Source organism: Podarcis gaigeae, assembly GCF_964106915.1.
Source record: "Podarcis gaigeae genome assembly, chromosome: 3".
Classification (NCBI taxonomy): Eukaryota; Metazoa; Chordata; class Lepidosauria; order Squamata; family Lacertidae; genus Podarcis; species Podarcis gaigeae.
Genome location: NC_139680.1, coordinates 60,891,407 through 60,902,962, shown reverse-complemented (window position 1 = coordinate 60,902,962; position 11,556 = coordinate 60,891,407). Strand labels below are relative to the sequence as shown.

The following is an 11,556-nucleotide window of genomic DNA, read 5'->3' as shown; positions in this document are numbered from 1 at the left end:
GGGAAAGAATCAGGGGGGTCAGCGTCAGAAGAGTCCAGAAAGGATGAAACCCCAGCGGGCAGGAGGGCCTAGAGGAGGAAGGAGCTAAGGAAGAGGTGGAGCAAGGCTAGAGTCTTAAACTGGTGTGGAAGGGGAGGAGAGTCAGACGGAACTTCGCCGGTCTAGGCTTTAAGACGTAGAGTTGCACGCTGCGGCTTTGAAATGGAAACTGAACTTCAATAAAGACTTTTGTACATAACTACAGCCGGGCGTTGGTCCTCTGTGAGCTGGGACCTAGGGGCGGTTCTGACACCCCCCCATTAACTAATTGCTTCACCATTGATTATGTCAGCAATTCCTATGCTTTCTTCCTCCTACAGGCCACTTGAAAATTACGGAGGATCTTGGTGGGCCATTTAATGATTTTGCAGCCTGTGCCATGCTAGATGTTGTATGATTTTTCATTGTATTTTAATTGCTTCTTTTATTTCTTACATTTTGCATTCTATTGCATTACAATTTGAATTCTATAGAATTCAGCAACACAATAAAATACAATGTAAGAAATGAAAATTAAAAATCAATGAGAATATTTAATGCGATGGATGTGCCATTTTCAACTATAAATCCACAAACACACCATGAATCACCTGAATGAAGCTCAGCCGTACATGGACCACAGTTTGAGAAGCCCTAGATTATGCAGGGACACGAGTGGCACTGTAGTTTAAACCACAGGGCCTAGGGCTTGCCAATCAGAAGGTTGGCGGTTCGAATCCCCGCGATGGGGTGAGCTCCTGTTGCTCGGTCCCTGCTCCTGCCAACCAAGCAGTTCGAAAGCACATCAAAGTGCAAGCAGATAAATAGGTACCGCTCTGGCAGGAAGGTAAACAGCATTTCCATGTGCTGCTCTGGTTTGCCAGAAGCGGTTTAGTCATGCTGGCCACATGACCCGGAAGCTGTACGCTGGCTCCCTTGGCCTATAAAGCGAGATGAGCGCTGCAACCCCAGAGTCATCCACGACTGGACCTAACGGTCAGGGGTCCCTTTTCCTTTACCTAGATTATGCTATATATAGATGTGGGAGCCCATCCAGCATCAAGTCACATGCAATTAGTTGTACACAAAATGCATACCATGGTACCTCTGGTAAAGAACTTAATTCGTTCTAGAGGTCCGTTCTCTGATTTTCCCAGGAGAAAGATTTTATGAACCAATCCAAACTCACCCTCCCTCACACCTTCAGAAATCCTTTTCCTTATACAGTGGTACCTCGGGTTAAGTACTTACCTAATTTGTTCTGGAGGTCCGTTCTTAACCTGAAACTGTTCTTAACCTAAGCTACCACTTCAGCTAATGGGGCCTCCTGCTGCCACTGTGCCGCCGCCAAGCAATTTCTGTTCTCATCCTGATGCAAAGTTCTTAACCAAGGTACTATTTCTGGGTTAGCAGAGTCTGTAACCTGAACCTGAACCTGTAACCTGAGGTACCACTGTATATATAAACTGTGGTTTAACCCACAGCACCACCCACAAGCAGTGGTGTATAATGCCCTAAAACATACACCTAAATCTACGAAAGGCATGTCATGCGCTCTGTCTTGTTCTTACACACACACAGGATCACAAATACTTCAGATAAGTAAATTTAAAGTTTAAGTCCACTTACTCGTCTCCTCATCACCCCAACAAGAATAAAAACTTCTTAAGGCATCTGTAAAGCAATGCATTTTATTACCATGTCTCATTCTCCAGATTAATTGAAGTCTTCTATTTATGCAATTAAAATGCCTCAGCACGAGGCAATAGTTATATCATTTTACATTACGACAGTCTCTTTCATTGACAAAAAAAACCTCCTCTGGGCTGCATTTACCAAATCCCCATTTTTTAAAAGCTGGGAATTCTTAAACACCCATGTTAAGCTATGAACAGAGATAGAGCATAACCACGCATTCTCCTCTGTCTCTCTTTTTTACACTGTACAAGTTTCACCAGCACACTTTAAAAGTGTCCAATACTGTTGGTATTTTCAGATATTTCTACTAGCACTTTTAAAAGCAGCAAACCAGGACTTTCCCACAAAGCATGTGGAAAAGGCACCATATTTGGTGGTAAGTCAGCACTTCATAGCCTCCAGGTACCAAAAGAGTTGTGTGGTCAAAAATCAAGTTATTCTCCATGGCTTGTTGAACATATTTAAAAAGGGATCTGGAATCACTATTCTGTGCCTTGGCCAACTAATTTACAAAGTAATTAAGCCTTCTAATTTACTGAACCACACCTGCCTGCATATAATAGAATGAACCTATTTTAATATTCAAGGGTAGACAATGTTATTAAATAACTACATGTTTAAATGAATGATAAAGCAATGAATTTCCTAGAAGGAAAACATATGAATATATGAAACTAAAGTATGTCAAATCAGGCCATAAATTCATATGTGTGTGTGTGCGCACAAGCGACACCAGTGATTCATACTTCCTCATTTCCAAGAATCCTTGTTATCTGGGGAGCTTCTTTCCCATGGAACCCTTGTATGTTGAAGGGAATTCTGGGGGATTGTCTTGGAGAAAATACTGGGTTCATGTGCACTGGTTAGGTCTTCTGGGCTTCATTGTCATTTCACCAGCACAGTCAATGCTCTCTTGTGTTTGGACATGGCTGGTTATGGAAGATTGGTGGGCAATCGAACTTTCAGTGAAATTAGACCACCAATGCAGTGGTACCTCAGGTTAAGAACTTAATTCATTCCAGAGGTCCGTTCTTAACCTGAAACTGTTCTTAACCTGAAGCACCACTTTAGCTAATGGGGCCTCTCGCTACTGCTGCTGCGCGATTTCTGTTCTCATCCTGAAGCAAAGTTCTTAACCCGAGGTACTATTTCTGGGTTAGCAGAGTCTGTAACCTGAAGCGTCTGTAACCTGAAGTGTATGTAACCCGAGGTAGCACTGCACTGGTCTTCTCATTGCAGGATACCTGGGACACCTAAGCAGAGGAACTACAAGGTTCTCTGGATTAGGATTTGAAAGCCACTTGTTACTCTGACTGCTGTCAGCTCTCCAAAGTCTCTGGTGAGTATTCCTCAATCCTGCAATCTGAGATCTTTCAATGGGAGGATGCCCAGAATTGAAACTGGGACCTTCTGCACACAAAGTATGTGATCAGTTTGGATCATTTAAATCACAGCCAAGTACTCTATTGATGTCAGTCAAATTTTAAATGCAGCCACAGTGTGGTCCAGTCTGAAGCCATTTAACAATTATGGGCTAAAGCCCACCAAGCACAGATATGACCTAACCTCCACTTGCTTCAACAAGGCTTTAGTGAGCATAAAAGCCCAGTGAAAGAAATAGGCATGGTGGGAGTTGACTGAATTATGCCTATATAGGACTGAAAATTGTGCCTGCAGTGAAAAAGCATGGTTAACTGGTGAATTTTGCCTATAGTCTCTGTCTTTGTCCTTTTGATTGTTCTCAGTAGCATCTCAAGGAAAAAGGGTTTCATTGGGGAATGTTGGATGGAAGGCCAATTTCCCTACTTCAGCACCTTGCTTTCTCATTCTTCCCTTCTTCACAATACCCAAATCATGAGAAGTAGTCTGCAAATGAAATTGGGAGTGGGGCATGGGGAACACAGCAGCAGGAGTGGAAGAGGCTTTCATGTAGAGGTCAGGCCTATCATCTTTGAAATAAAAAGGGCATACATGTGCTTGCCTTTTGCCATCTACGATTTGTGGCATGCTCCTAGTTTGTAGCAGGAGTGGCATTGCGTGGGCAAGCTTTGGGTTCACAGACATTGTTTGTAACAAACTTCAGGATATGGAAGCACAGTTTACTGCTTCAGATATTGGCTGATTTGCATAGTCAAGCCAAACTATGATTTACTGGGACCATGTCAATATGTGGGGGCTCAGAGAAGAGCTTGCAGCCACTTTGTTCCTCCTTAGTCTTTTTTACCCCCACCCCATGCTGAACTAGAGTAAACCAAAGTTTAGCTTACTGTGTTGTCCAAACACAGGGTTGTGGTTAAGCTCTCTCACTAACTATGAGCTGCAGCCAAGGTTCATTCGTGCTACAGAATGTGATTAGAGCTTAACCATGAAGCAACCCCGTTTAGGGAAGTTTTTAATGTTTGATGTTTTATCGTGTTTTTAATATTCTGTTGGAAGCTGCCCAGAGTGGCTGGGGAAACCCAGACAGGTGGGCAGGGTATAAATAATAAATAATAGATGATGATGATGATGATGATGATGATGATGATGATAAACCTTGGCTTAGCTTAGTGCAGGAGTAAAGAAATAATAATAATTGAGGAGCAAAGTGGACTTGTGAGCTCTTTTGCAGGAGCCTACATGTTCACACAGCCCCAATAAGCCATCGTTTGGCTTACCATGTTGTGCAAACCAGGCCAATGCCAGAAGCAGTAAAATGTGCTTCCAGATACTTCAGTTTCCTGCAGCCACTGTCCATGAACTCAAGGCTTACACATGCAACCCCGGCCCTGCTATGAGTTAGAAACACATTTTGTTTAGTGCAAACAAGGCTGATGTGTTGAGGCAAGTGTGTGTGTGTGTGTGTAAATAATTTCTAGTAGATACATATGTTAAGAGGACCCAGACCATATCAATATTTTCTTGTTACCCATTCAGCTCTTGAGTAGCATTCAGGTGGATAAGAGGAACTCAATCCAGCTTAAGCCTGCTGGGACTTGGACGTGTGAGACGATTGCCTCGATTTATAACTTGCTGCTTGGGGAAGGTTGAGGGAAGCTCTGGGTTTGTGGTGGTGGTGGTCTCACTGCCGCTGCCTCACCCCACCTCATCCCTGCCCCTCACACCTGACCTCATCAACTCCTTTCTACAAACTTTCCTTTTGAATGCAGCCCCAAGTCACCTTATAATGCTTCTGTTATAAGACAAAAGAAAGTACTTTTTCATACCACACACCATTAAAGTATAACATTCACTATCACAACGTTTGTTGATGGCTGCTAGCACAGAGGGCTTTGAAAGGGGAATTCAGCAGATTAATGGAGGATTGTTTTGCCAATGGCTGTACAACAGCCTCAATTTTCAGCAACAGTGTGCTGTTGAATATCACCTGACAGCAACTGTGGAAGAGGCTGTTCCCTTCAAGACCTTCTTGTACACTTCCTGAATGCATCTGGTTGGATGATGTACTAGGTGGACTTTTTATGTCCACATTCCCTCAACCTGGTGTCCTCCATATATTTTGGTCTACATTTCCCATCATCCCTGTTCATTGGCCATGCTAATGGGAATTGATGGGAATTAGAGTCCAACTACATGGGCACCAGTTTGGGGACAGATGGCTTACATTTATTCATTTATTTCATAAAATTTATATACCTGTAGATCGTAAGGAGGGGGAAACCCTCAGAGTGGTTTATTCTTTCAATAATCCTGCATTGGAAATACATTTTAAAATAATACATGACTTCCGAACTTTCCAGTGCACAAAGTATTTTTGAACACACTGAGTTTGCCTGTTGCCATGAATATTAACTAAAAATAGACTAGTTGAGAAAGTTGAGGCCAGCTGGGATACAGAAGCCTCAGTCCACCTCCCACACCTCTCTCATCTTGTCAGCAAAGGCAGAATAGGCAGAGAGAAAGTGGGATGGTGCCCAATTATCAGGAAGATCTTATTATCTTACTTCCATTCATTCACTGCAAGGGCTGTCCACATAGGGGTGGGACTTGCAGTATATCTGGAAGATGGCAAGTGGGATCAGTGAGATGACTCATGGTTTTTGCACTTCCCATTCATTTAGCTTTCAAACCACAGAGAATCCAGTGATACTTCCTTTTGAATTACCTTTTGGACAAATCTTTTTAGCTTTTGCTTTTGGGTCTCATGCTTTTAACTGCTGAGAGTAATTCCATTAGTACTTCAGGGAGTACTTACAGAGGGACACACTATTAATTCAATCAAGTTGACTTATGTGACTATAAAAGCAAGCTGTGGTGTGTGGTGGGGGCACCTGCTTGGTGGTCCAGGCCTGGTTTTGATCTCAGAGATTTTGATTTCAGTGAAAGTCCACAAAAAATGGGATTTCACTGAATCGAAGCATGACCATGGTGCCTTTGTTCCTTGAGAATGAGGTAAAATCTTGCTAATAAACAATTAAGATTTGTCTGTGAACATATGAAAGTCCTTCTGTACTCCCACCACAAGGAAAACAATGCACATATCCTTGATTATTTGATAATAAATTATTCTTCAAGGACTTGGTAGCTCCTCATTCTCTACTAGGTAATCTTTTTTCATATAATTAGCCCCCCTAACCAACCTCCATACTCCAAGGTAGGCATCCTTTAATGAGCTGTTGGTAACTGCTTCAGAGTTGCCACCATCAGTGACAATGGGCGCATTTCCTTGTCCCACTATGCTGTCCTTCTCCTCTGTGCTTTGCAGGTCGCTTCCATTTGCTGACTCCTCCATTGGTGTCTCCCCATGCTCTGTGTCCTTGGAGATCTCCTCCATTACAAAAGGTGGCTGCTCTCCATCACATTCTTTCTTCTCCTCTTCCCTCATTTCCTTCTCCAAGTCTTCGTAATGACTCTGCTTTCTCGTTTCCATGTACTTGGCCACACAATAAATGATGGAGCCTATGGTATTTACCACCACACCAGCTATAAACAGCTTTGTAGGCTCCACGTCGCTAAAAGCCACCATCCCGACCGTGATGGTTGCGATGCTCTTCACGACCCCAACGAAACTGGTGGTTACAGCCGAGTTGATGTAGGTGCAGTGGAGAGTGGTAAAATTCATGGCACAGCCAATCACGACACACACAATAAAGGTGCAGGTCATGGCAGGATCTTTCCATCCTGGGAAGGACCAGACATTGATGGCATCCATGCTGGCAAAGGAGAGGATGATGAGAAAAGGTGTGGCAGAAACAGCAATGGCATACTGGGCCGTAAGGGGCCCATAGTCACTATCTGCACTCGTCTTTTGAATGAGTACCAAATAGGCTGCGTGCACCAGCACAGCCAGCACTCCAGTCAGATACCCAATAGGATCACCAGTCAGGTCACCCGCACCTGCCGATTTTGAAAGAAAGAGAAAGAAACATGCATTTACATGCCAGGATGTAGGGACTCTGCCTATAGCAACATTTCAGAGAGATCACGAGTCTAGTTCTGCAGGATCATCCCTCTTTTCCTACAGCAGACGATAAGGTCAGTGCCAGAGCAATTGCAGCAGTAGCAATGAGTAAGACTTTGAATCTCAGGCCGTTTGCCTTGAGCACAAATGCAAGATTTCACAGGGGTCTCTAATGTTCATATTCAGCCCTCATTTAAATTAATTTTTAGTAAGTAACTATCCACAAATACATGCAGAAGCCCACTTGTTACGTTCATTCCTATAATGCTTTGAATAGAAAGAGCTTGAATTTACTCAGCTGGATATGTAATATTGTAGAGCCAATATCTGCTTGCATTCCCTTTGAGGGAAACAAAAGGATTGACGGTGCGGTGTTTGACAATAGCTTAGTTTGAGGCACCATGACAGAGCAGTCATTGCTTGTTTTTACACGTGCTTAGGGTTTTTGTTCTGAGTTTCACCAGTCAAAACAGTTTTGCATATTTGTGTAGCCCAGAAAAGCCAAGGGTAGCAGGTGATTTGGCTACCGCTGCAAAAGATATACGCACCTCTTTTTTTAAGATTATAGGGTACACCTGCTGGATATGGTCTCGGATGAATACACTGCACCCCTTCCAACTCCCAAAGCACCCTTAAAGCTGTTTTTAAATATTATAAATAGATTGTGATGGTAACCTATTCACAAATACACTCCTGTAGATTTGTTTTTAAAATTATCCTTTGAAGTTAAACCAAATCACCTGTCACCTGTGCCAGAAGATGCTTGGCATCTCCTCTGGTAAATTTTAACACTCCCTCAATTTGTATGAACTTGAGCAAAGAAGTGTGGCAAAGAAGTAAGAAAACATAGTGAACAAGCTTCTTCCTCTCCCTGCAACAAGGTTTCTCTCTCCCCATCTCCTTCCCCTGTGATTGTACAGTGATCTAGGTACTTATGCCATAAGAGAGGAAGCTGTTCCTTTTCCTCCACAGATAAGAGCACCTGAACACACTCTGGGTCATCCAATTAATACAGAATATAGCCCAGCAGCCCATGTTAGTTAGCTGTCTGTGACTGAATCCTTCTCGAAGTGAGTGGGGAGGAAGTCCAGCGCCTGGTCTAGCAGAATGAGCAGGAGGGTACTCAGATGCAGCAGGGCTGCATTTCCAGATTGTGAGGTGAATAAAGGTCCACATTACCATCTAAAGAGCGCTGCCCCCTTAAAAGCACTAAGTCCAGAATCCAACTTTGGCCAACTGCACTACTGCCTTCTATGGAAAGCAGACACAACTTGAGCAATCTGTCTCTAGATAACACCCTCTCATGAACAAACAATTAGGGGAAAATGGCACAAATATTTATATAGGGGAAAAATATAGAAGTTAAGTTACTGACTGTCATTGTCTCATAGTGATTTTATGTAATCTGCTTACAGGGCTTGATGATTAAGTGGTACATAAATGCTCTTAACTAATAAATGAAATAAAATAATATCCAGATCTCTTTGTAGGGCAAATATTTCTTCATTTGTGTGCTTCATTCTTTCACATCCTTTTAAACTAAGCAAGAGTTTATTTCCAAGGTGAGGGAAAATATGACACCCCACTTTGTTTAATAACCAGATAAAAAGACATTGGGAATTGCTGGTTAATTATTCTATCTGCACAGTTCTTGCAATAGCTAAAGCATTATTTTTTTTAACTCAGTCATATTCATCCCAGCTTAACTATCCTTGAGGATTCAGAACTAGTTCTCACTTCTGAACATGCATACATGTATACATGAATTCTGGCAATCCAGTTATTCCTAAATAGAATTTACCCCTGTCTATTAATGGCACTGGTAATAGACTTTAATTATAGACTGTAGAGACAGTGGCACTGCCTGACGGATCCATAATGTGGATTTTCTCGAGAGTTTTTCCTCATCCTTAACAACAGCTGCCATGTGACAGACAAGCCAGGCAGCTGCAAATAAAATGGGGCTAGCGGAAGAAGAGGGCTTGGGGGAAATCAGCTGGGCCACTTCAGACATGACATTTCTCCTGCATGGAGATACGGTAATCCCCATAAAGGAAAAATCACGTCCATGGGTCATGCATAGAAAACACAGGAGTGCAAATTTGACTGACGACAGATGTACTGCAGGTGTACTGAAGTGTACATATTTTGCTTCTTACATGGAGGTGATCTACCTGTGTGTTTTTAGTTAGAAAGAGCCTTCACTGAACTCTTTATTATAGAGAAAATGAGTATTTAAAAAAATTAGAAAACCCATGACATAGGGGAAGGGGGTGGTAAATTGTGATGGAAGGGGGGGCAAGTTTGGGTTAGAACCTTGGCAGCTTCGGACATAGTTTGCATTTATGCAAACAGTGCACATACATGTGAGAATGGCAGACAGATGTGTACCCTGACATAAAACTAGCCATGTCAGGGAGCTCATACTGTGTGAAGCAGCCCTGAGGCAGCCTCTGCTAATGAGCAGAACTGTATGCTTGAGTGTAGAAGAGGAAGGATGAGACAAGACCCTGTCACTGGGAGGATGATGGGACAAGGAGTCATGGGAGAAGGAGCAGTGGTAAGAGTGTGGAGCTATGAACTTTGGCGAGGTACTACTAATCTTCATATAATATTGGCTGAGAAGATACTGATGACTTTACTGGGGTGTTTTAAGGGGTGGAGATGGAATGGGAATTGGTTGAGGCTTGTAAGTGTGGAATAAAGTATTTGAGGGGATGGGAAGAAACTACATTACATGTTTTTACATCTCTATCTTTTCACCCACCTTCCAACCTTTATAGTCACTTTATTAAGGACAGGACAGTGATATTAGGCTGAAAATATATTATCATAAAAATATATTTAAGGGGTGGGAAAACTGCTGTGTTGAAGGTTGGTGTGGAAACATGATGTAGGTTGAGGCGAGCTCTAGAGATGATCAGAGATGTAATAATAAAAGCTAAGGAAGCGTGGAAGGAGGTAAGATAGAGGTGGCATGAGGGTCGCAGCAGGAGTCAGTGGGAATCCAAGCGAAAGACCAGAGTGGAGAGAGAAAAGGGACGTGGTGGGTGATGGGCCTGATGAGTCGGGAAGTGATGGGGTGAGGAAAGGACAGTGGGAGGTGATGTGGCTGCGCTGGGCATGCCAAGGAGCTGGATATGAAGGGGGAGGGGGCGATGAGAGGGGACTAATCAAAGGAACGAGGCAGGACAGGGTAGAACCCGCAGGATCCTGGTGAAATGAGCCGTGCGGACCTAGGAGGAGCTGTGGCGAGGCTTCCCTCTCTCTCCGTCACTCACCTGCCAGAGCCGCCCCGCAGGTGGTGATGAGGACGGCCACCAAGACCCCGACGGAGGGGATGCCGTTCTTGAGCACCAGGACGCCGATGAGGAGGGTGACGAGGGGCAGGCAGCGCTTGAAGACCACGTACATGGGCAGGCTGAGGCCGCGCAGGGACCAGAGGGTGAGGCTGGACTGGAGCGTGGAGAGCAGCGTGACCCCGGCGAAGAGGCGCGCCAGGCTGAAGCCGAAGGGCGGCATGTCCAGGGCGCCCCGTCGCCGCAGCACCTCCAGGCTGAGCGCCGCCGTGGAGCTGGTCAGGCACTGCAGCAGCGTCAGGAAGGCGAAGTGGTAGCGGGTGATGAGAAACTTCAGCAGGATGTTGAGCGAGCCCGAGAACACCCCGTGCGCCACCGCCACCGAGATGCCCAACGCGCGGCCCCGGCACAGCTGCATGGTGCGTCCTGCGTCCTCCTTCCCTCCCGCCGGAGCCGGTGCTACCTTCCCGGCTGCTGCTGCTGCTGCTGCTGAGGACGCCGCGATCGCCCGCCCGCCCCTCGCCTGGCGCTGCTGGAGGGCTCCGCGCCGAAGCAGCTGCGAGGCTGGAAAGGGCAACTTTGCTGTGCGCCAAGAGCGCGCGCGGAGGACGGACTGGACGGGGACAGTGATCAATAGGGGCGGGCGGGAGGGGGGACGGGATCCGCGGGGAAATGCCTCTGCAGGCTCGGGAACCTGCTGCCTACACCATCGCCCAGCAGCTCCTCTTGCTGACGCAGAGGGGGGCTGGCTGCCCGGGCGCTTCCCATTACCTTAATTAAATGGGAACAATTGGAGTGCATTGGCCGCGCTTCCTTCTTGACCCGCGTGAATCATGGATTCGCTTTGTTCCTGGAAGAAAAAGGGAGGAGGAGGAGCGGGGCTGAATCAAAAGATCGAGGGGTAGGTGGAATCCCCCCTCCACACCCTTCCAACTGCCACCCCCCCAACCTTTATCTTTAAAAAGGAGAGAGAGGAATCCTCATTAAGTTTTGTCTCTCCTTCCAAGCGAAAACAAACAAACCAGTCTTGGCGTGCCTCGTCGAATATGTCAAGCAACCCACACACAAAGCCCAAAACACAACTTCCAATTTATAGGTTAGGCTTTTCCGTGCAGTTCACTTACGCTAATGGAATAGGCA

The 11,556-nt window shown here is 45.1% G+C and overlaps 1 protein-coding gene across 1 annotated transcript; it reads right to left on the bottom strand.

Annotated features, from left to right (window-relative positions):
• Positions 1–1,695: 1,695 nt before the first annotated feature.
• SLC35D3 (solute carrier family 35 member D3) lies at positions 1,696–10,985 on the bottom strand. Its single transcript, XM_083733988.1, has 2 exons — positions 10,399–10,985; positions 1,696–7,053 (listed from the first exon to the last, which is right to left on the bottom strand). Exons 1-2 carry the CDS (start codon positions 10,832–10,834, stop codon positions 6,227–6,229), a joined length of 1,263 nt encoding a protein of 420 aa, XP_083590114.1. The 5' UTR covers positions 10,835–10,985; the 3' UTR covers positions 1,696–6,226.
• Between the last annotated feature and the right edge of the window lie 571 nt (positions 10,986–11,556).

Excerpts from the sequence above, each read along its gene's own strand:
- SLC35D3 (XM_083733988.1), bottom strand. The coding sequence starts at position 10,834 with ATGCAGCTGTGCCGGGGCCGCGCGTTGGGCATCTCGGTGGCGGTGGCG. Across the intron at positions 7,054-10,398 it reads CTGCGGGGCGGCTCTGGCAG|GTGCGGGTGACCTGACTGGT; the intron begins GTGAGTGACGGA and ends CAAAATCGGCAG.